Below are 24,414 nucleotides of genomic sequence, written 5' to 3' on the forward strand. Positions count from 1 at the left end.
TATGCTTGGTTTGTGGATTACTTCCTAAGGTTGTTGCTGGAGAATCAAAATAACCAATACAATTAGCACAAATTTCTCTAGTAGTCTAACTAAATTTTGAGAAACACAATGAGCAGAACCTGTTATTAAATCAGCAGCTCCTTCAGTACCACTGAGTTCTTTACTATCAACAGAAGAAAAAGCCATGTTTGAAAATAATTTGCTGCTAGCAAGAGTTATACAAAAGTAGTTAATAAAATTGACAGTCATTGCTATTTTATTTCACATTTATCCTTGAAGAGGTATTGTGCCTCAGTGTGTTTCTCCGAGTGCCTTGGCAAATCCGATGCTTCAGCTATTAGTGAAATCCCCCTTAGCCTGATAATAATAGGAAAGCCTTCATCAAATCTTTGTTGGGCTCCCTACTGGCAGAAAGGAGTAAATAGAAACAGCAGACAACTTTCCATTAAAAGCAAACTGACTGTAAAAATGAAGCCAGTAAGTCTACACGTAATCTGAAAACCTCACCACTGAACCCACCCATTCTTAGCTTATCACAGCACGAAAATCCTCTGCTTCTGGTTTTATTTTTGCTAAGGTCAATGTGGCATCCTAATCTATTTTACTTTTTTTCCACTTCAGCTCCTGCTCAGGTCGGTCCCAGGTGTGTCCTAGGATTTTCCCATGCATGCTGAATTGTTCCATAACCGCTGCTTGAAATACAATGTCACAGAAATTACTCAATGTTTCATGCGTGTCATGGTTTAACACCAGCTGGAAACTAAGTACCACGTAGCCACTTGCTCACTGCCTTGCCTCTGAGCAGGGGATGAGGTGGAATGGCGTAGAATAAAAGAAAGGTAAAAGTCATGGGTTAAGAACAGTTTAATAACTGAAGGAAAGTAAAATATAACAATAATGCTAATGATAATAATAACAACAATAGTTGCAATGAAAGGTAGAGAAAGAGACACAGAGAGGAATAAACCCCAGGAAACCCGAGTGATGCAGAGTCCAGTCACTCACTACCCACTGACTGATGCCCAGCCTGTCCCTGTGCTGTGATCAGTGGCACTTGGCCAACTCCCCCCAGTTTATATACCAATCTGATAACAGATCCGATAGCACTTTGATACATTTTGTATATTTTTTAAGTGGACACAAGCGAAACTTTTATTCATAAACTCATTAGGGATGAAATATGCTTCTATAGGTAGGGTCAGGTCTAAATCTTTATACCATGTAAGTCTTCCGAACCTCCGAACCAGTACTGAAACACTGTTTAAACTATGTATGGCCTCTGCATTTATTTTATTGGAAGATAAACTCATACTAATTGTCAATAAGAATGGAAAAAAGTTTGAAAGACGATAAATCATTGGGAAATCAGAACTACATCTGAGCCAACACAAAAATGAAAAGCTGTTGTAACAAGTATTTGGGTAATTTCTATTCTGGTCTTTTTTTACTGTCTTGATGAACTGTTGTCTTCCTTCTCTCTGCTCTCTCAGGCTGTCAGGTCAGTGCCTGTGTTTCAACTTTTGATGAGCACGAGTTAAACCATTACTGATTACAATCAAGTCACCTCTTTGCTTCCACTCTCCCATCTACATTGGCATGTATCTTATTGTCAGGCCATGGTTAAGAGTGACAACTACAACTTATAATTGACTTACACACATGAAGCTGGATGTTGGGTCACAGAGTCATAGAATGTAGGAAGAAATCTACAGCATTTTCAGTATCAGCTATGTATTATATAACCTGTATATAAACATTACAAGGTCACTTTCATAATAGTAGGTGTGGAAGTTCTGCATAATTAGAGGAGTTAAAAATTAGGGATTTTAGGGTAAGAAAAACAATAGTGAAAATCTCATGTCACTGAGGTTATAACTGAAGAGTAGAACATTGTGGAGGCTACTATTTGCCTTACAGATCTATATTCCGTTGATACTGTCCTTGAGACTGTTCCAGTGACTGCTTCACCCTGAAAGCTTCCATTTCATCAGAGAAAGGTTCTGTAGGAACTAAATCAACTCAGAATTACATTCCTCCTGAGGTGAAGAACCCAGAACAAAGCTCATTGGTTATTTAATCTTTCAGAAGATAGCTTAGATTGCTGATCTGCAGACAAGTTCCTGTTGAATTTCTGTTGGGGTTGGCCTCCATTGTCAGCAAGAAGCTGAAGAATCCAGTGTAAATCTAAGCACATAGTGAGCTATCATGCAGCACACAAGGAGAAAAAGATAGGCCATAGCTAGTATGAGAATCAAGATTTAGATAGTTTTCCTTTATAGTTTATAGGATCTCATTGGATCCTGTTCCCAGCTGGGTAGAGAGGACAGTTCCAGAATCAGCTCTTTCTTGATAGGCCATCCCCAGGCTGTAAAGAATGGAGCCAAATTTTTATTCACCTGCTGAGAAAACTTCCGTGCCCATAAATTCATCTTAGAAGGGTTGTCTTTTGGGATGGTGGACATTTTCTGGTAGTCAGAGAAGAGGTGGGTGAAGGGGTCCCAACCAAACCCTTCCTGCAACTGATGGAGAAGAACATACTGTAAAAACAATTAAGTTATCATTTCAGTGGCATTATTCCTGTGTTACAAACAATAGAAGATTTCATAGTTTTCTGCAGTGTCTTTTAGAATGAAGGTAAACCTAGATGAAAGCATCCAACTTTCAGGCTTCAGAGCATAACTAGAGTACAAAAAAATACCTTCCTATTACACTGGCCTCCCAAAATAAACAGAGATGAAAGATGCAGAAATGTCAGCAACTGCTGCTGCTTTGGAGAGAGGAAAGCTTCCTGTGCAGTGAAAAAGCATCAGAGGACACTGACAGAATATCTAGAAAGAAGGAGCACAGAAGAACAAGGAGAACAAGGAATATTGAGAAAATAGGAAGGAAAGATTGTAAGCAGGATGTGTTTTGGCTAGGAATAAGAACAAAAGGGATTCATACAGAAAAGCTGCTGTTGTAGAATTGTAGTTGTTCTTTCACGTCACATTTATTCTAGCAGTTGTGTTAGTAACCTCCTGTGTTAGACAGGAGGTGGTTACTTTATATATATAAATATATATATATTTAACGCCAGCCTATAAGTGTGAGTGAGGCAGGGGGACACTGGCCAAACTGGTAAGGTATTGTGGGAAAATTTCCCTTTTTAAAACTGTTTCACTCTGTACAACTATTTTTATATTCGTTGCACAAAAAACCCCAAAGGTTTACTTTTCAGCTTGATGATTCGGGTGCTTCTCTGGGATGTGGAAAAATCAGGATTGATACTTAAATATTTTGTTGCTCATGTAAGATGTGAGAGCTTCCAGACAAGGGGGCTGAAGGAAACACACTTCACAACAGTCAGTAGGTTAAGACATTATAATGGACATTTCCTTTACATTCCCCAGTTAGAATCAGATTGAGTGCTGTCTCCATTAGACTACTGGTTGCTAAGAGGATTAAGGGAAGAGGAAAATCTCTCTTGCATGCTTCCCAAGGGAATGCACTTTAATCCAGGACAGGGTTCATGTTTTAAAATCTCATGTTTTATCTCTCTTTAGAGCTGAACCCATCCCCTTCCCACTTGATGGACTACACTGGCTCCACTCAGTGCATTGACTGATAAAACACCTTGCTCTTTGCATGTTTTGTAAAAAGGAGCTTGGCCATAATACTGCTCGAAGCCTGGCTCTTCTAGACATTTTACAATAGCAAGGTTCTTTTACCAACTAGCCCAGTGTCCCACAGGAAATCTGCAGTAGATTAAAGAACTGTGCCCAAGTCTGATCATCCTTTTCCCATGCTGTATAACAAGCAGGAGTTCCTGTTTCTCTCCTAGGGAGAAAGATTAGTATATTGCAGTAAGCTACCTCCAAGAGTGGCTAAGCCCAAGTCTGGCAAAAGAAGGTTTTCAGGAGACATCAGCATTAAACACTCTGTCTATATACCTCACATGTGCTTTCTGAGTCCAAGATGAACCCAGATAGTAAGTAAATGTTTACAAGGCTTGACAGCTACAGTCATCAAGCTGCAGACATCCCTCTGACACAGGCTTCACTGACTGCACTAAGAATGCACGCATTTTTCCCAGTTACCTGCAGGTATGTCTCCAGAGCAGTCCACACGTTCCAGTCCTTTAATTGAGCGCCTTTCCTCAGATACTCTTTTATCCTTTCCTTCCGACACTGTGATTTTAGGGCCTCATGGGCCTGATGCCTGGGAATCCCTAGCACCTTCTCATGAACATAGACAGACCAGAGGTTGCATGTGGCCTCTGTGGTATGAGGGGGAAATTCCCATGCTTGCTGCTGTTGATTGTGTCCCAGTTCATGGATAGGACCCCAAAGACCAGTAGTTTGCATATGCTTCATATCTAACATCTCCTTCACCGAATCTAGGTGGCCCATGATGGGGTAGCCAGCATGCATCCAGCCTGCAGGAAGGACAGGTACCAACACACGTCACTAAGTGCTCACCTCACTGCCTCTCAGACGTAAGTGACTAATCTTTTTTTTCCATTTCTGAGCGCGTTGCCCTTATCTCACAAACCACACTGTACTACTATGAATGACCAATTTTCCCCCTTGTGAGGTAAGGAAATGCATCATGTTTTGCCCTAGCAAATAGGCAAATAAGCAGTGTAAAGGTAGGACTGAAATATCAGTTAAGCACAGTTTCACCTTCTTTTCCTTTTTATACATAAGCATACACTCATGGTTGAACTGAGACTGAGATTTTAGGATGAGGGGAAAGGCCTGCCCATTGCCCAGAATACTCACAAATTGAGCACAGCTGACACCGACACAACCACATGATTCAGCACCATGGCAGACCTTGAGTCTTCCTGTGCAGAGTGTGGATACTGCAGGTCTGCACTCCAGTAGTCAGTGGTGTGGATTAGACGCGTGGAAAACAGAGTTTTCCTGCAAAGCTTGTCATACTTAAGCCTGTTCTTAGCCTTGTAGGATAGCTATTCTGTAAACAACTTCCCACCATGATGATGGACAAGAATCTTGCATTACAAGGGAGTTTACTTATGACTCCTTTGTGTCTTCATCCCTAATTGGTCCTTCTTGAAGAAGCCCAAAACTCTATACAAGACTCATGCCCCCAAATTCAAATGTCTATTGTAACAGGGAATAAGCAACCCTTTACACTCACTGCATAGGGAGCCTACACAGCTGACTTTGAACACAAAGCTTGCAGACTGCCCAAGTTGGAGAACATGAATTGCAATCCCCTTCCCACAGGAACTCAGATCTTGTGCCTCCTCTTCTTTTAACAGTAGGGATGTACGCATTTAGCAATCACTGTTCAGGTCCAGTAACATGAGTGAAACCATTTAGTCCACCCAAACCAGAAAGGAATTTTATGTTTGTAGACTGTGATCTTTTTAACTGACATTTGCTCAGGATAGCAGAACTTAGTGCTCCCAAGATGTGTCACAAATTCTTTCCATGCGGCTTAGTAAAGAGTTAGGACATCAGGGTTCATGCCAAGCCCTTGTCTCTTTGTGGGATGATGAATTGAACCAGTATATTTTGAAAAACAACTGAACAAAATTTTTATTGCAAAGTTCATTTACCATATAATTTGACTCTAGATCAAAGGCACTCAGTTCTCAACCGGAAAAGCTGGAGTGGGAAGCATCAGCTGCAAAAACACACACTCATGGGCTTTGACAGCAATACAGGTTCTACTTCTCCATTGCCATTCTCTCAGGCACATATTTTTGGGCTAAGCTTTGCCCACAGTAACCTTTGTGGAGCCCATCTCCAGCAAGTAGGCACTTGGAGGTTTAAAAATTGTCACTGAACACATAAAACCAATCCTGTGGCTGAGGCAGAGAAAAAATAGAAATCGGGTCACTGTCTCCCAGCTGTACTGGCATTCAGGAGGGAGAATGAGTAACTACACGTAAGCTAATGCCACTGCAGTCAGCAGCTCTGCATCTTAACACACCCAGACAAAAGAACAGCTGAGGAGACAACAGTAGTTTTGAGAGCAGGGAGTCATCTGAAAAGGTCAATATGTTTTTCAAGCCCTGCTTTACCACATTTCCACCCTGATGGAGTATCTCGCAATTATGCAAGGGTCACAGTCATTTAACACCTCACATATGTTCCCTGTCTGGTTTTAGCAAAATAACCTTGAAGGAACAGACACTGCTGTTGGAGGCCACTTGTCTCTTAGCCCTTGAGAAGGCCATATGGCAATGTACCTACCATATGAGATCTGGACATCTGTTACAATCCTCTCTGGCCTTGGGAATTTTGTTGGTATGGCTGCCAATTTGCTTATTGCCACCATGATCTCATTCCATAGGGTCAGCAGTGGCCGTGGGTTCTCCATGTGGCGGATGCTGTCGGAGGGCACCGTCAGGATAAGATTCTCAACAGCCAGTTCTGCCCAGGGAGCAGGGTAGTGTCGGATACAGGCCTTCCACAGGCTTTCACAGGTCTCCCCTACATCAACAACAAAGGAAATAGGTTTTAGAGCAGCTCTGACTTTTGAGCACACTTACAGAGGTCAGGCTTGGAGAAGTAGACTGTGGTCATAAAATTTTCATGGAAAACAGTTCCAAGACTGTGGGTGGTGGCTGTTAAATAGCCAATCCTTATTCTGTGCTTAGGAAGTCTCCCCAGGCTCTTTAATGGGTAGGAAACAGACAGAAAAGGACTGACATATAACAGAGTAGCATAGCAAGAACACATCCCTGTTTTCCATCAGAGAACAAGAAGCATCAAGTTTCTCCAGTGTCTGATTTCTTCTTCTCTAGCAGAGATTTTCTGTTTCACACAACAACCCTGGTTCTGTTTAGTTTGACAGAAGAGCAAGACGAAATTGCATCCAGGAAGAGAAGAGAAACTGGAAACACGGGAAATTCATCAGAGATTTATTGTAGGCACTAGAGATGGCCACATGGGGGTACAGTAAAGCAGGCAGAGAACAAGGTATGCTTTGTCATGGCAGAGGTCAGTCTCCCTCTTTTAGTTTAAAACTATTACCCCTTGTCCTATCACAACAGACCTTGCTAAGAAGTATGTCCCCATACTTCTTAAAGGCCCCCTTTAAAGGCCACGATAAGGTCTCCCAGGAGCCTTCTCTTCTCCAGTCTAAACATCCAAACTCTCTCAGCCTTTCCTCACAGGAGAGGTGCTCCAGCCACCCAGTAATCTCCATGGCCCTCCTCTAGACCCACTCCAACAGGTCCATGTCTTTTCAATTTTGAGAGAAGGATTTTTTGGGGGACCATGTCAAAGATCTTACAGAAGTTAAGATAGACAATATCCATAGCCCTTCCCTTGTCCACTGATGACTCCATCATAGAAGGCGGCTAGGTTGGTCAGGCAGGACTTGCTCTTGCTGAAGCCATGCTGGCTGTCCCAAATCACCTCCCTGTCCTCCATGTGCCTTAGCGTAGCATCTCAGAGGATCTGTTCCATGATCTTTCCAGGCACAGAAGTGAGGTTGACAGTCCTGGGGGCCACCTTTCTACTGTTTATAAAAATGGGTAGAAAAATGGGAATCCCAGAGGACACTACAGTAAGGAAACTAAAGCTGGCTATTCCTAAACCCAAGCATTTTTTAAGACCTTCCTAAGCACAGGACCATCTTTACTTTCAGTCACAGGGACAGCAGCATCTGTGAGCAGCCCTAAGGACAAAAGCACTAAGGTAAACAAACATACCAAGCTTGAAGAAAGGAGCTCTGACTGCCCCTTCCACTGTGATGGGCACCTTCCCCAGGACACTCTTTGCTGGTACTATGATGTAGATCAGGCCACCCCAGAGGCAAGAAATGGACTGCTTCTGGCAGGCAACATCACAGCTGCGTATTACCACTGGTGCCCGTTTCAGCTCTTTGGCATGAGAGAGGTCATCTGTGTGACACCCAATCTGCACCTGCCAAACAGAAGCATAGGAACAGCATAGGAAAAGGTGTCCGAGTGCAATCTGGCAGACTGACCTCAACATCCTGAGCTCTCTGCTACAGTACTGTCCCTGCAGAGCACACACGCAGAAGCAGCCTTCCGGCTCCAGCCTAGTTCAACTTTTCAGCCTGTGGTGGCCAGGATCAGTAAATACGATGAAAAAAGCTGATGAAGTTCAGTGCTATCCCTGTCTCAGACAGTCTTACAGCTATTCTCCCATTATTACTGGCTCAACTACATCCTTCACCAGTTGGTCAGGGTACTGCAGTGACTTCTTTCACTACACTATACTTGCATTGATCATTCCTCTATCCTTTACCAGCATCAAAGTCACGCCCTGTAGCATAGGAGATGTGCACATGGCTTACATATTTTATTGTGCCTTTTCCCTGGACCTCTTACAGGAAAACAAACAGCACGTGACTGCAGGATCAGACAGATCACCTGAAGTAATTTTGCATTTCAGCTGCAGGAAGGTCACTGCAAAAAATGTTCAAGCAGGTAAGCATTTACCTGTGTCATATTTTGGGGGGAACGGGATCCCAAGTAACAGTGTATCTCTGCTCTGGATACATCTACATGAGCAGTAATGACAGCACTGTCAAAGTAATTTATGAGAAATCTGAAGAGATGGAATCAAGTTTGCTGCATAGAAGGGCCCAGTCCTCTTTGCACAATAACAGAACAAACATAGTTGCCCTCAAGCAGCAGCCACACTCAATTATCCCTCCAGCACACAAAAACAGGAGGAATGCAAAAGAAGAGAGTAAGAACACGAGGTGAAAAAATGATAACAAAGCATTTGAAGTGCCACAGGGTGGCAGCAGTAGGAAAGGACTGAAAAGGTAGCAAAAACCGTTAAGGAGAAAATTTTTGAATGCTCACCTGTCAAATACAGAAGTGTAAACTAAAGCCAAAACAGAGAGACCTTACCTTCAGACCAGCACCAACCACTAGGCATGGGCATGTTATAACCGCTGTGTGCCCTTCAGGGAGGTAGAGTCCTGTACTCCTCCAGGCTGTCTTACCTAAAGGTAAGAGAGAACACAGTTCTGAACAGTCAAACACTTCTTTGTCCTGACCATTACAGATTCTGGAGATTTCAAGTTGCAGCAGGAGAATAATCTTCCATCCTTTTCTTATCCCTTGCTCTACACTCAGAGAACCATCTCGCATTTTACCCAACCTGTCAGAAATACAGTTTCAAAGCTATAGGGTAGCAGCATGAACAAGAACATCAAACCATTAGCAAGCAAGCCCACACAAATTTGAACTTCTGGAAATGCCAAGCTTAAATGCATTTACTAGTATCTTTTAAAAATAATACATAATAATAAAAAAAGAAACCAAAATTCCAACACCTCCTCCACTCAGATCCTTTTACCCTAAAGCCCTCATAAGGGATGCTAACTATGCTAGTATTAAACACAGTTGAAGTTGTAATGGTCATAAAATATTTCCCAAATAACAGACTGACAGGAGCATTGCATTTTTCCTTATTGACTGTATTTTTCCAGCACAAGCTGGAGCCCACAGGAATTCCCATTTCTAGCTGACTGAAGTTATGAGAAGGTCTAAAGAGATCATTCTATGCTAGGTATCCCATCATGTCACTACAACTCAGCACATTTCTAGACAGTCTTCTCTTGGAAAAGCAAGTCTCCTCATCCTAGATCTCTTTAAATACTTGCAATACATAGTGCAAAACTGACCCATCTCTACCATACATATTGGGTAGATTGTACTCCCAAGGTCTGACATAAAGTTTACTTAGTCATGTTTCAATACAAACACCAAAAGTCCTAAAAAGAGCTGAACTGCCGTAAAGCACCCAACTTACAACCTTTCCTGTCAACCAAGAAAGCAAGATCAGTTTTGTCAAGCAAAATCTAATCCACAGAAAAATGCAGATTAGACTATATCACAACGTTTTACCAGTTCATTTCAGTTTTGCTGAATTTGCACCAAAGGCAGTTTTGAATGGTGTTCAGGGTTTGCTAGCATTTCTTTCTTTTTTATTTATGTGAAATGACACAAATTCTGAATATTTCTATTAAAACAAAATACTGTGTTTGAGCCAATCCATTCAGTTCAACCAACCCTAACAATTTTCCCCTTTTGTCCGGATTCATTAATACTAAAACCAGTGAGCAGTTATTCCACAACTTTTCTCTTTGCATAACCTCTGCACTCAGGCATTGCCACTCCAGAAAGAGTCTCCTTCATCTCATTAGAACAGTGTGGAAACAACTCCTCTAAATCATATTCTAATACCAAAAAAAACCCCCATCAAATCTCAAAATTAATGTGTCCAGGGGATAAAACTTTACCAGTGGAATTTAACCTAGACTTTAAACATATCAGTTATGAGCAGGAATCTCAGCAAACTTGTACAGATACAAGGCCTAAGCTTAGACAAATCATTAATGGTGTAATTACCAAATACCTTGGCTTCAGTGATCGTGTCAGCCCAAGAAGTTCCCAACATACTTCCAGCCTCCCGTTTTCACCCCCAAAAACAGATCTTCACTCCTCTAACTGTGCTGATACAGCAAGATGTGAGACTGTGCTGTAACTCAAGTTGAAATTATCTAGATAACAAAAACCCCTTTTGTTTCTAACTCCTATCTCTTTGTAGGATGTCTCCATAGATGTCTGTATCAGCACGACTATGACAACAGCAATCTGCAGTGTAGAGCACAGGGTTTCCTAAAGAAGCTTTATTGCCAAAGCCATTGTGCTGTGCAAGTACCCTGGGGTAACACTTGTTAGGGGATTCATCTTCTCCAGGTGCCTGTGCACCAACAGTGAGGAAGAAAGACTTTCACAGGGTGTTTCAGAGTGCTGAAATCAGGGCTGACCACAAAAGGAGCCCGTCTGCCACTACACAGAAGTCACCCTCCTCTCAAGCTCACAGTGAAATTGCACATGTTCAGACATACACAGACAGATGCATGCTGAGGCCAGGTACCACACTGACCCCAGCAACAGGATGTTTCAAGAGGATGGGAGATACACTCCTCACCTGGGTTTGTGCCATCAATTTCCACAGTGACAGGGAGGGTACAGACCCCAGCAGCACATTTCTGCACCAGGGCTGCACTGTCTGTCATGGTGAGGGACAGCTCGGTTGCCATGCAGAGCAGGACTGCCTCTTTGGAGTTTCTCTTGACAGGGCAGTGCCTGCTGACCTGTGGGATCCCACTTCTCTGAAGCACTTTGGTCAGGATGCGGTGCAGCGAGGCATATGCTGGGCAGTCGTGGGCTGGGATGCGCAGGAAGGCAGCACAGTCCCGTGCTAGGCAGTGCAGCCAGTCCTTCAGGGGCTCCGTGAGCTCCTCACATTTGTTCACCTGGGTGCTGAAGAGCAGGAGCGCCTTGCGGAAGTGGTAGTGCTCCCCAGGCCCCACGGGCCGGTGCTTGGCCGCCTGGCCACTCTGTCCCAGGATACTCAGCCCAAAACGGTTCAGGATTTTGTTGCCAGGATATTCTGCCACAGCAGCTTTGCCACAGTTCTGGGAAGCCCAGTACCAGGCCTGGCCTCCCACCAATAGGCCACCTCCTTCTGCCACGAAAGTGTGAATCCTTTCCGCCTCTCTGTCGCTGTAAGAAGAGCAGCAGTACACGCTGAGGTCACCTGTCAGCTGTGACACCTGTGACTTCACCCCTTCCAGAGAGAGGAGGCTACACAGTTTCTTCAGGCTGGGATCCACACCCACCAGCCCCTTTCTCCCGGCATCCAGCCAGCAGACAGCATTGAGCAGGAATCTGGCCAGCTTTGGGGAGAACAGATGGCTCTCGTGGGTTGCCACCACAACACGGCCTCGGCCATAGTGTGCCGCAGCCAAGAGGCAGCGGTGCGAGCTGTCCAGGCAGAGGGGGAAGGAGAGTACACCATGCACCAGCAAGGTGGAGGGAATACCCCCTGTCACCAAGTCCAGCTCCAGCACGTCACGCAGGAGAAACTCAGCATCAAGGCTGAGGTTGGCCTGGTGCCTGCAGAATTAAGACAGGTCCAGGTTAGCCCCCATCCCAGAATTCTTGGCTCGAAACCAACCTCATCCATCCTTGCCTCTTCTTCCTCCCTCATCCTAGTACATCATGCTGTCCGTTCTTTCATTAAAAAAAATAAAATACGGCAATATCTCATTTTTTTTCTTTTAAAGCCTCAGTTTCTACAGCCAAGTAAATCTGTAAGAATCTCAGCACTCATTTAGAAAAAGAAAAGAATAGGTCAAAAGGAAGTTTCTAGGTCTCTGACTTTGAAGAGCCAGTTGAAAATCTAAATACATTGCAGAGACTCAAAAATCAGACCCTTCATGTTTTTTAAACTGCAGGTTTAAACTGCAAATGGTGTGGGAATTCACAGATCTCCTATAACAGAAACAGAGATGAAAGAGACTGTTTCCATTTGCCCTGCCCTAGTCTTTATCAACTAGGCAAGCCCAAAAGACTTCTCTCTGCCACTGCCGAGAATTGAAGAAGGAGAGCAAGGACAGATGGGCTATATGGACAGGCAGACACACAGCTAGACAAATAATGAGTGACTAGAAGTTGAATTGGAGCCCTAACACACAGACCTCACATAACCTCACATTGTTGGTTTCCACAATATAAAGAGATTAGGCTGTGCAAGGTCCTCTTATCTCTGTTATTTCCATATAACTCCTTTATGTCACTGTGGAGATAGACATGCTGAATGACTCTCATTTGCTTTGTGCACACTTTCTCCTGGTTCTGCCAAACAGTTTTCCCCCAACACCTGTGAAGTATCTATTGTTACGTGGCCATTGCAGCCAAATCAGTAAGAATAAATTATGCTGCCCTTCTGCACACCTGTATCACAGGAATTAAATCTGCAGCTCTCCTTTGGTTACTACTTTACTGAGACCCTTTGTCACACAGAGTATGTGCCCTGGCTTATGTCACAGCACCTGCCTCAGACTGCAGTCAGATTCTCTGTACACAAAGCTGGCAGGAAGGCCTAGAGGCACAGAAATTAGATACCTAAATTTCTCTGTGGCTCTGGATTGAATCAAAATCACCACAGAAGCAACCTTAACGAGGTATATTTCACCTTAGTTACCATTTAGAGTCATATTAATTGCGATGTAATTTTTCTCTGCTGAATTCTCCACCCCTCTCCCTCTTCTGTGCACTGTGCATGAAGCAGTGGGAACATGCCTGTGCAATGCAGGTGGGGACAAAAATGAACCAGCAAATTTCAAATAATAACTTTATTTGTTAGCTGTATTCTAAGCACCTCACTGAATCCAACAGCTGAGATTTCTACTACCTTCATTACTAAATAAATTGAGCATCCAGAAAGTGTCAAATCAAATTGTTTGAAAATACTAGAAATTTAGTATTATATACCCACAAGGAAAAGGCTGTGAAGGAAAGACTTGCAGGGACTTTTACTGCAACTGTTGTGGCTTTCCCTACAGTGAAATGAAGCTGCCACACAGTAGAAGTGCAGCAGCACTCATGCTCCTAGGAGAACCTGCTCTGCCTTGTGTAACTCAGCAGAAAGTGGCAACAGGCACAGCCACTGGCAAGGGGAGGAGGGTGGCAGAGCAATGCCCAGGACTCCAATGACTGGTCGGCTGTGTGATATGAGTCATAACAGCTCTGAGTTTTACACCTGATGCTCCAGGACCCAAAGGGACAGGCTGGAATCCCAAACAAACTGTGAGCACTGAGATTTCCAGCCCTCAGCCCATGTCAGAAGTGAGAAGGAAGGTGGCACCCAGCCTGCATCCTCACTTCTGGGGCAGCCCCAGAGTCTCACCTGCAGAAGGTGAATTCCTGCAAGTAACAGGCTAAACAGGTTTAGCAGCTGTCAGCCAAAGCCTGGCCCAGAGGGCTGGCCTGCTGCTTCATCACCAACCTGGTTTTCAGCTATGGGAAAATTGCCCTAAATGTTCAATATGGGGAGAGGGAAAGGAGTTCCTCCTCCTGTCCCTCCGTTGCTGTGTGTTGCACTCAGGTACACTTGATCAGGCAGAATGCTCTAAAAGATGGCTCCCCTCATTTTCTTCTCCCTGAATGGATTCCCTGTGCCTGTCCCAGCTGCACTGGAAGCAGTAGAAAACACCATTCTTTCCAATTACAAAGAGTGGAAAGGTCCCCTTTAAACTGGAAGACAACAGTTGCATCCCATCCTGGCTATTAAAGAACCAGCATTCACCGTCATCCTCAACTCTCACCTCACGAATCTTCTATAAACAGCTCACCTGCATAACCTGAACCATTGTTTAAATAGAGAGCAATTCAGATACTCACGGGACAACTAATGGGATCTTGGGAATTTTCTTAGCTACTTTGAAGATGCCTTTTTCCACAGCGTTTCCTGTGAAGTACACGCCAGCCACGCTGGTCACCTGGTTCCCAGGGAATTCGAACAGCACCTTCTCCTTGCCATGTTGACTAGCCCAGTGCCAGGCTTGGCCTCCAATGAGGAGCCCTCCACCCCCTTTTACAAAGCCAACCAGGTCTTTTGCCTTCGAGCTGTCATAGGCATCCACACAGTACACGCCCAGGGAGGGGCTGAGCTCTGCCTCGGCCTGTACTTTAGTGCCAGCCCTGAGCAGCACCTGGGAGAGGGAATCCAACCGAGAATGAACCCCAACTAGGGCCTCGGGGCAAGGCTTGAGCCACTCCACAGCATTTCTGAGGAACTGGGAAAACTTGGAGTCCTTCAAGATTCCTTCATGGGAAACAACCACCATCCGGCCCTTCCCATACTGTGAAACAGCAATCAGAACTTGCTTCTTAGCACTCAGGAGCACAGGGTAGGCATCCTCTCCGACAAGTAGCAGTTCACAAGGAACAAAACCGTCAGTGAAGTCCCATGGCCCAACACTGTCCACTAACAGCTCATAGGTGGCAGAGGGTTTCATCTTCAGGAAGCTCCTATCTGGTGGAGAGAAGACCAAAATCCATTACAGCATGGCTTAGCAATAAAGGACAGCTGTAACAACCCTGTGGAGTAATTTTCTTGTCTAGTAGGAACTCCAAACAAAAAGGAATCCGCTTTGTGGACACAACTTTTTGGGGGATTTGGTATTTTTTTTGTTTGCTTTTTTGGCTTTGTTATCACAGTATTTACCATTTAAATAATTTTAAAAATTATTTTAAATTTAACTTAAATTTAAAATTTAAATTTGAAAATTAAAAAATTAAAGTGACAAGTATATCAAGATGATGGAGGCAAAGAAAATGACTGTTTCAACAAATTCTGCTAAGCACCATGGGACAAAATAGGGAAATACAGGTATTCACTTCCCCATTAACAATTTATTTGGAGATGGAGAGGGCCAGAGGTTCCAGGAAGTCTATTAGGAACTTGCTTGGTAGAGGTGGTTTACACAGAAACACTCAGAAAATGAAAAGATTGTATCAACAGAAAACACAACATAATTCGAACATGCAGGTCATATTTTAGCTCCTAATTGGATATGTACAGAGCTACACACAGTTGCTGCAACATGCTGTTCCAAAGTTGTATTTTTCTACCTTCACTTAGGCCCTATAAGCTCTTGCTTAGTATTAGAAGTTGCTCTGAGGCTGGGGGAGAGCAAGCACAAACAATGGAGACAACCAGCTCCCCGGAATAACTTCAGTTTAAGTCACACAGTACCTAGGAGAGCAGGTCTGGGCACAGGAGATTCATGCCCTAGTTTCCTGATCCAAACTGCTTTGCAATCTCAAGAAAATAATTTCTCTTTTCTTTGTTTCATCTGTTTTCCCATCTACGAGGTAAGGAGGATGGTACTAACCTTGATTGCCAAGCCCTTTGGGGTCTATGGGTGACACGTGCTATTAAGGCTCCCTCAGTTTGAAAGTTTGGCTTAGGTTTTCCCTGAGGTCGTCTTCTGTCGAGCTGCGGCAGCTGTGACTGTGCAAACAGGAAGACTTTGAGACAGAGAGTACAACCCACTCTCGCGCAGTTTCTGTCATTCAGGATTCAGAGGAGTGACTTGGAACGCAACACTTACTGCATGAAAGGAGCTGCACCACGGGGGCGTGGCCCTTTCCTGGGCAGCATCGCGTGCCAACACCAATCTTCACATGCATTTCATATTTGGCTACCCTGAAAGCAAATACTTGTTATGCAAACACAGGAAAATGGTAAGTCCTGGGGCAGCTGCATCCTTGATTTGGATTTGACACAAGTCCCAAAGTGCTTAGAAACAGCAACCTGATCAAGAATGACAGTATCATTCTCATTTCATATCCTCTGGACATGCCTGGAAGCTCTGTTTTTCCATCCAAACTATTCATGAGACTCCACTGTTGTTTAACATAAGATTTATGAGTCAAACATCCTGATTAACACAGGACAAAAACTACGCTTCCCATTGTGCTAGTTTAAAAACCCAGCAGGAAAATTAACCCCACTCAAGTTGCCCACTCCCCTGATCCCTTACAACAACAGAGGAAACACTTGGAGAGACCACAACTTGGAATCACAATTTTCCTGAGAAACTTGCCATAACGACATCAGTATCAATTAAAGAGGGAACAAAAGAGAGAGTGCTCTACTCACAATAGGGTATCCACCACCGAACAGACAAAAACACTTCCCATAGAGAGCATCTGCTGTCATTTTCTCAGACAAAGGCAAGATGGCACCTGACCCCCTCTCCGTCCACTGGACCATGTGGCTCAGGAGAACAAAACAATGGGGCAAACAAGTTTCTGCAGTTTCACATCCTTCCCCCAGCCCTGAAACAATGGAAAACAGGTGCAAAACAAGACCTGAGAAGCTATTTTGTCTGAATGAGGATTGATGCTGCTGAGCTGTTCACTCCACTCCGCTAGACCGGGTGATCAAAGCCCCATCCAACCCAGCTCTGAACATTTCCATGGATGAGGCACACACAACTTCTCTGGGAAACCTGCTCCAGTGCCTTACCATCCCCTCAGTAGAGAATTTCTTCCTAACATCCAATCTAAACTTGCCCTCTTTCAGTTTAAAGTCAGTACTCCTTGTCCTATCACTCCATGTCCTTGTAAAAAGTCCCTCTCCAGCTGTCTTGTAGTTTCGTTCAGGTACTGGAAGGGGCTCTAAGGTCTCCCCAAGGCCTTCTCTTCTGCAGGCTGAATGACCCCAACTCTCTCAGCCTGTCTTCATATGAGAGGTGCTCCAGCTCCCTGATCATCTTGGTGGCCCTCCTCTGGACTTGTTCCAACGGGTCTATGTCTTCCTTGCACTAGGGACTCCAGAGCTGGATGCAGTACTCCGGGTGGTGTCTCATAAGAGTGAAGCAGAGGGGCAGAATCCCCTCCCTCAACTTGCTGGTCCCACTGCTTTTGATACACCCCAGGACACGATTGGCTTTCTGGGCTGCAACACATTGCCAGGTCATTTTGAGCTTCTTGTCAACCAACATCCTCAAGTCCTTTTCAGAAGGGCTGCTCTCAATTTATTCTCCATGTAGCCTGTATATGTGCTTAGAATTGTTCTTCAGGTGTTCTACATGATGATTACCCTACAGGACTAGATTTGAAGTAAACTTAGAAAACTTCTTAGCCCCCACCTTTCTTCTTATCACAGGATCTGAAAGCTAACATCCTAGACTCTGGACCTGGGAGGACTACTGCTCCCTGGTATTTATCCAGAGCAAGGTGTGGCTGCCTTGTGAAGGATTTTAACTCTCTTAACTGAAAGCAATTGTCATCATATAAGAGAATTCTCAAATCGTATGTAATCACAGTTTCTCCATTTCAATTGTGTTAAACATTTCAGTGTGGAGAGAGGGAAGGAAGTGCACTCACTAGACCCAGAATAGACACAACTACAGATGATCTCTTTCAAGAGGGAGATGGGAGAAAACACAGCAGGGACAGAGAACACACATGGCTAACAAGAATTGAAGGAAGCTACAGAAGACTGGTCTGTATGTCTCTCATGTCAGTCAGGAGGAAACAACTACTGTTGGGCACACACAGAAGGAAGGGGAAGATCTTGGCTCCTAGCTGCCTTCCTTCTTAACATGGAAGTACAAATTCTCCATGACAGTGTCTCAGACAGATTCTTGATCCCTTGTCTTCCCTCCTGCCCCTTATACCTCTCACCTCCAGACAGTTCCTACTCCCTGCAGAGTTGGGAAAATTGAGAGTAGGTATTGGAGCATACATTTATAAATCCTGCAAGATGCCTAACTCTATCATAGCCTTTCTTCTGTCTCTGGAAAAGGGACAAAAATGCCGTGGGAAGATAATCAAATTTCATTAAATACAGACTTGAGATTGTATCACCTGCTGTCCAGAAGCCATCACACACAAGCCAAAGAAATGTGCTACAAAGGAAGGAATACCCCTTGGTCCACTCAGGAAGAATATCTGTGAGACAGATGACCTGGGGGAGCTCTAAGGGTGAGTAAGGGAGATTTTGTGTGTCAAGTGGTCAGTCACTCTGGGTGAGCCTTTAAGGTCCCTGTAAACCCTGTGAGGATCTTCATGAGTCAAAAGTACGGGATTGTGGAGAACCTGTGAGAAACAGGACAAAAGACACAGGACAGCCAGTGGGGTGGATCACATGTTAAGAACACAGGCAGCCTAAGTGAGGGAGACACACAATTCCTAGGGACTTGGCTGTTCTTCTTAAATAGAGTTGACCCATGGGCTTTCCACTCTTTCCTCTATTTCAGATTTACAGTCCAGCTGTCTTCTGCACAATAACCAAAACCCAAGTATGCTGCAAACCCTGCAGCTAGTAAGGAATTGGTGGACTCTTTCTTCTTCACATATTTTTTGACAAATTGAGCAAGGAGAGGAATGCCGACATTTGGTATTTGCTGAAGAGACAAAAATACTTATATTCATTATACCTATTCATCATCAACAAGGTTTTAAACAGAGAGGGTAAATTTAGATTGGCTATAATGAAGAAATTTTTTACAAGGACAGTAGGGAGACACTGGAATAGGTTGCACAGAGAAACTGTGCATGCCCCACCAGTGAAAGTGTTCAAAGTCAGGTTGGATGGGGCTTTGAGTAACCTGGTTTAATAGAAGGTATCACTGCCCATGACAGGGGGTTTGGACTAGGTGATCATTGAAATCCCTTCCACCCAAAACATTCTGTGATTCTGTGACTTGTGTGCTGTGTAGCACAAATACAAATTTAACATACATAAAACCTGCGAGGATGCTTCAAAGTTCTATGGCACATTCTTATAAAGAAAAGCAGTGTCTACATTGCAAGACTAAGCAGGCTCTGTAGCTGGTCTAAGCACTCAAGCGAGAGCCTGGGCTGGTGTTGGGGCAGTAATGAGCTCAGTAGCCTGTACTGCTGGAGGATCAGGAACTTGGTCTTAGCCAGTGTGTGCTCCCATGCATTCAGGGTAACTGTGAGGCTGGTCCATTTCTGAATGGGCTCAAACTTGTGTTTCCATGGATGTGAGAACTCCCAGAACTGAACATTCTTTGCCCTATACCTGTGAAAGTATAAGCACCCTGAAGTCACCACTGGGCTATGCTAGGTAAGATAAAGCAGTAAGCCATGAGATGTAAAGATCGAGCAATGGGCAAAAAAGGTGGTGAGATGAAGCAAGAGATTCAGATGCAACTGACTGCACACAAAAGAGAGCACAACACTTAAACTTGGACAACCAGCTTTCTTTAAACGTGCTCAAAACTATGGCAAAAGAAGGCACCTAGTGCAGATCACAGAATTACAGAATATCTCAAGTTGGAAGGGGCCTGTAAGGATCATCAAGTCCAACTCCCTGCTTCTCACAGGACTACCTAAAACTAAACAATATGAGTAAGAGCATTGCCCAGATGTTTCTTGTAATCTGACAGGCTTGGTGCCTGACCAAGCACTCTCTCTGTAAAGAATATTTTCCTAACATCCAATCTGAACTTCCCCTGACACAGCCAGAGAAGAGAGATGGAGAAGGTGCAGACAGTCAAGCAGGAAAGCTTGAATGGAAAGATAAAATTAGAAAAAAATACATTAAAAGAAAACCTTTCCAAGGTTACATAATAAAATTTAAAAACCCAAAATCTAAATACATCCTAGGAAAATAGAGCCAAAGAAGTAGATTAGGTTGCAAATTAATGAGAACTCTAAAATTAGATCAAGAAAGAAATTAACAAAGGAAGTTACTGCAATTAATTTTTTTACAATTACAATCCCAAGAGTTATTAGGAAAAAGATTGAAAATTGATAAAACCTTAAAAAAAGTATCTTTTAGTAAAAGTACAGGAGAATCAATCAGGCAATTGCTATCCATAATTACTGTTATTGGTGTTATTTTCATATGGCACTTCACAGCAATAGATCACAAAACATTACAATATCTAAGCCTGGTGAAATGTTGCTGTATTTTTAGGAAAAAAACCAAACATGAACTGCCCATCCTTTCTGGTGGTATTAACATACACACATTAGGGTAGACTCACTGGCTAACAGGATGCAAAGAAATATAAAATCAGAATGTCTATACATACATTTGTCTAGTAATCTTGATTGCTTTTAAGGCAAGGAAAGAACAAAATGAAAGCAGCTGATGAAACTTGACTTGGTATTTTAAAATAATTTTGCATCTGGAAAAGTAAATAACATCTTAATTAAAATTAATTTTATTAACTTTCTATGAATTGAAATTAGGCTGATGAGCTATGAATAGTAAAGACAGGGATATGCTGAATCAGAAGAGGTGTCTATAGAAAAAAATTGCTGTTTAGTCTTTTTGAAAATCTACATCTGTGATCAACAAAGGACAGTGTATATATCACATAAATGAAATTACTAAAAAATAGAAGGTAATGTACAGAAGCAAAGGAGAAGAAATCATAACCATACCAAGAAATAATTTTTTAAAAATTAAACCTTGCCTATCTGCAAGTCCTAAGCCCCATAGTTTTAGAAAAATGTTGACATCTGTTGGTTAACAAGGAGCAGAACAGCTCAGAAATCCCAGGGAACTGCAGATACAGACAGCCCTTTTCCAATCCGGTGCTGGAGGGTTGAGTCTCATGCATGCCTGCTATACAACAGCTCAGGTCACGCCCCTTTAAATGTTGCTTGGTTTTAAAGCAGGGAATGAGTGTATTGCTATGTTTTCATTTGAAAAGGAACAGAAAAGAGGTCATGCCAATCTACTACAATCTGTAGTGATGTGGTAAAGGATAAGGAAAACCAACAACTTTATCCCTTCCAAACTAAAAGGACAGGAATTGATTTCCTTTACACTGCCAAGGAGCAAGGGAAACCAGGGATACTGGGACAGCTCAGCGAAGCTGAGAATGAAAAACAGGCAGGGTATAATTCAGGTGGTACGCAGCAGGTGACATTCTTAATAGCCTGTCACAGGCATGTCACACAAAATAACGGTATAGGGTTAGACTGATGAAGGTTTGTGCCCTACTGTGGACTTCAAGGGTAGAATTACTCCTTGCAACAAAAAAGTGCAATTCTATATGCTGAGCATAATTTCCTCCTTATCACTGTTATATTTTATAATGCAACGAGCAGAAGTAACTACAAGCTATCCCTGATGTCTTAAATCATATTCTTTTCCAACTCAGCATAAGTGCGACACACTAACATCTTGGGTTTCTTTTGGATTCTGAGACTAACCAAACAATACCTCAGAAGAAACATATGCTTAAAAAAACTAGCTTAAAAAAACTAACTTAAAAAACCTAACAATTTAACTTAGCTCTTCGTTATTGCAGCTAGCTAGCTAGATATTTACAATTGACCAAAGTTTTAAAGCCTTACTTCAAATAATATGGGTGCACAAATTATCGCTCTTGTTCATGTCCTGTGAGCTCTCCTTTTGGTACTAGTTTCCCCAGGAATGTCTTCACCACACTCAAGCCACACTGGGTTGAATCTTGTCTTCCCTTGCAGTTGGCATCAGGAGCATCCCTGCTGATGGCTGGGCTGTCAGTCCATCTGCAAGCTGGTGGTGAGTCCAAGTTGATACAGTATGTGGCTTTTGTCTTTATTCCTTTCTTACACCCTGTGCTCAGCCCTTCCAAGCCAATCAAGCGTGAAACCAGTGCTCATGATGAGCTTGGGTTCAGTTCCTGTTCCAATCACAAATTAATAGCCAGGGTCATTCCTTTTTTGGTTATTCTGTTTGCTGCTATCTCATAATGTCATCTTTGAGCTTGTGCAGACACGCATTCCTCACTCCTTTTCCCAGTTCCAGTGAGTCTGCAGTGCCAGCATGATCAACACAGCTGGGCAAGTGAACTTGAGGCCACAGCCTGTCCCAGTGGGGTTTTGGTCAACCTACACAGTGCAGTGACTCAAGCCATGACATACCCGGGAAGTTGACCATTTGATAGCAACCCAAAGATCCTCCCTTCTTGATGGGCTATAGGCCACCTTGAGTCCTGCCCTTGCCTGTGTAGGACCTGCCAACAAAGTTCCAGCTGAGCTGTGTTGCCCCATGCCATCTTTTATGCTTTATGTCCAAACCTTGTTATCTCTAGCTAGTCTTTGAATAAGCCTATTCATAATTCTAGCATGTTGCTGACCAGCTTTAGATTGGCTCTGTGTCCTGGGAGGCTGTTCCAGACTCTTGCTGCAATTAGATATTTTTCAGGACATTTTACTGCCCGAGCTAGTCTTTGCTGTTTGAGGTAATCATCTCACTTGTCTTCCACTCTGCCTGAAAGCTATTGCCAGATTTTTCATTTTCTCTTCACCTAAGCATACCCATCAAGCTCTGAAATCTTTTCTTTTTATTCTCCCCATCTTGCTTAGTGACTGTCTTTAGTTTCAAAATTGTCTCTACAATGTATCTTCTGAGAACAGGCCTGACACGAGGCTCCTTTATAATGCCTTAAAGGAGTCTCCTCTTCTAAGCTGCCTTCCCTCCATCCATACTCTAACAAAAGCATTATGACATTGACATCACCTAAAATACTCACTGTCTTTTTGCTACTATCTCTGTCCCCTGATCCATAAAACTCTGCCCATACAGCCCTTAAGGAAGGCCTTAAACAGTATCTATGTAGTCTTAGAAAGTTACTAAGGGACATAGCTTGCAGTACTTGCTTTAAATTACTTATGTAAGAGCTTGCACTGCTATGCTGAAAACAGGGAGATGGCAGAAAATATGAGACATATAACATCTGCAAGTGATCTCCACTAAGAGATATCCTTTCTTTTCTACTATTTATCACTTTCCTAAACTTGATTCTAGCATGTTTGTAGATAATTTGGCATCATTTCTACATACTGCAATTAACAAATGCTGGGTTATGACATATACAATATGTGGCTGAAAAAGTACCTGTCCCAAACAGAAACTTCATTGCCAACATGAAGCAGATGATCTGCAAAAATTTATATTAAACCAACTATATTTGGTTTATTATTAGAAAATTTAGATGAAAAGAAAGAGGTCAGACCTGATGAATTGGGATTGTGGAGAATTTGTGTGTTAGTACTGACTGGAGAACGTAAATTCAGTGCCATACAGACTCATTAGATGAAGAAGTATCTCCGATATTTTTGCTGTGCCTCCCCTAGCAAGACCTGCTAGACCTGCTGGACCAGAACCAGCTTAGATGCTTCTCTCTGTTCCTCAGTGTATCAGGGTCTAGAGTCTATGTACAGAACCTCCTACAGATCTAATCTGCAATCAAATAACTCATCCATGTTAAATTGCAAACTGAAAGCAGCTAGAAGCTTCTAGACTAAATGCACACAGAAACCACAATTCTCTCCTTCTCCACCTTCCCCCTGCTTACTCAGTTTGAAAGTGCACTAAAGTGTATGTTTGCTTGGGGCTGAAAAGCAGGCTCTTCCTCAGGGGAAACCTGTAGATTTTGCAGTTTATACCCACTTGCTGAAGTAACTACAGGTTCTTCATTTAGGCTCTATTGCTACTACTTTCCTTTGGCATCAGCAGACCCCACCTAAGGGTGCTGGAGTTTTTGTGCACCATGCACAGATACAGCTTTATACTGGCACAGAACAACTTCAGGTTGCATGCAGCATCAGGACTCACAGAGCAAGCTCACACACTGCCAAACTTTCTGCAGCCTTTCCAGGGATCCCTTCTGAACTTAGAGGTCTGCACTGTATGGGCCCGTGGTGCGAGGGAAAAGTAACTCCGGAACACTGCACACCTGCCTGCGAACCCCCTTCCTTTCACCCTCAGTACCCGGTTTTGTTAATGAAGGCTCAAACATCACGCTGAAGATGCAAAGGAAGAACGCGCATAAGAAGCAGGCGGCTGTCCATCCCTCCGCCGCTCAGCGAGTATGTGCGGTACGGACGCAGTTGAGCAGCCCCGGCGCTTTTTTGGAGCCGGCGGCGCGGAGGAGCGTCTGCAGCAGGTTGGCAGGCGGGGCTGCGGTACCACCGCATCCGCCCAGAGCCCGGCACCCAGGGGGAAAGCGGAGGGAGAGAGTGGAAAGTTCAAGAAGAGCCGGGAAAGGTGCCACCCTATGCGGGGGGGTAGGCAAAGCTGCACGGGGCGGCCGGTATTAATGGCTTGCAGTGGAAGGTTGAATCCA

At 43.6% G+C, this 24,414-nt stretch overlaps 1 protein-coding gene across 4 annotated transcripts; it reads right to left on the bottom strand.

The window, feature by feature from the left end:
• Positions 1–259: 259 nt before the first annotated feature.
• Positions 260–16,849, bottom strand: LOC113964883 (TRPM8 channel-associated factor 2-like). 4 transcript variants are annotated; one of them, XM_027677660.1, is made up of 11 exons: positions 16,467–16,849; positions 15,916–16,010; positions 15,697–15,832; positions 14,201–14,830; positions 10,941–11,911; positions 8,849–8,943; positions 7,673–7,886; positions 6,207–6,446; positions 4,077–4,414; positions 2,397–2,519; positions 260–797 (listed from the first exon to the last, which is right to left on the bottom strand). In XM_027677660.1, the coding sequence occupies exons 1-11, from the start codon at positions 16,514–16,516 to the stop codon at positions 744–746; spliced, it is 2,946 nt and encodes a 981-aa protein (XP_027533461.1). In that variant the 5' UTR covers positions 16,517–16,849; the 3' UTR covers positions 260–743. The 4 variants fall into 4 exon arrangements, with proteins under 4 accessions (XP_027533461.1, XP_027533462.1, XP_027533463.1 ...); XM_027677661.1 differs by lacking the exon at positions 260–797 and having other exon boundaries at positions 830–2,519; positions 14,201–14,834; positions 15,697–15,815; XM_027677662.1 differs by lacking the exon at positions 260–797 and having other exon boundaries at positions 830–2,519; positions 14,201–15,815.
• Between the last annotated feature and the right edge of the window lie 7,565 nt (positions 16,850–24,414).

This window comes from Neopelma chrysocephalum, unplaced genomic scaffold, assembly GCF_003984885.1.
Source record: "Neopelma chrysocephalum unplaced genomic scaffold, ASM398488v2 Primary Assembly neopelma1_43, whole genome shotgun sequence".
NCBI classification, from domain to species: domain Eukaryota; kingdom Metazoa; phylum Chordata; class Aves; order Passeriformes; family Pipridae; genus Neopelma; species Neopelma chrysocephalum.

Bases quoted from the DNA above. Each gene is read 5' to 3' on its own strand.
- LOC113964883 (XM_027677660.1), bottom strand. From the start codon at position 16,516: ATGCTCTCTATGGGAAGTGTTTTTGTCTGTTCGGTGGTGGATACCCTA. The intron at 15,833-15,915 runs GTAAGTGTTGCG...TCTGTCTCAAAG, and splicing joins GGTGCAGCTCCTTTCATGCA to TCTTCCTGTTTGCACAGTCA. The intron at 7,887-8,848 runs GTAAGGTCTCTC...TCTGTTTGGCAG, and splicing joins TGGTTGGTGCTGGTCTGAAG to GTGCAGATTGGGTGTCACAC.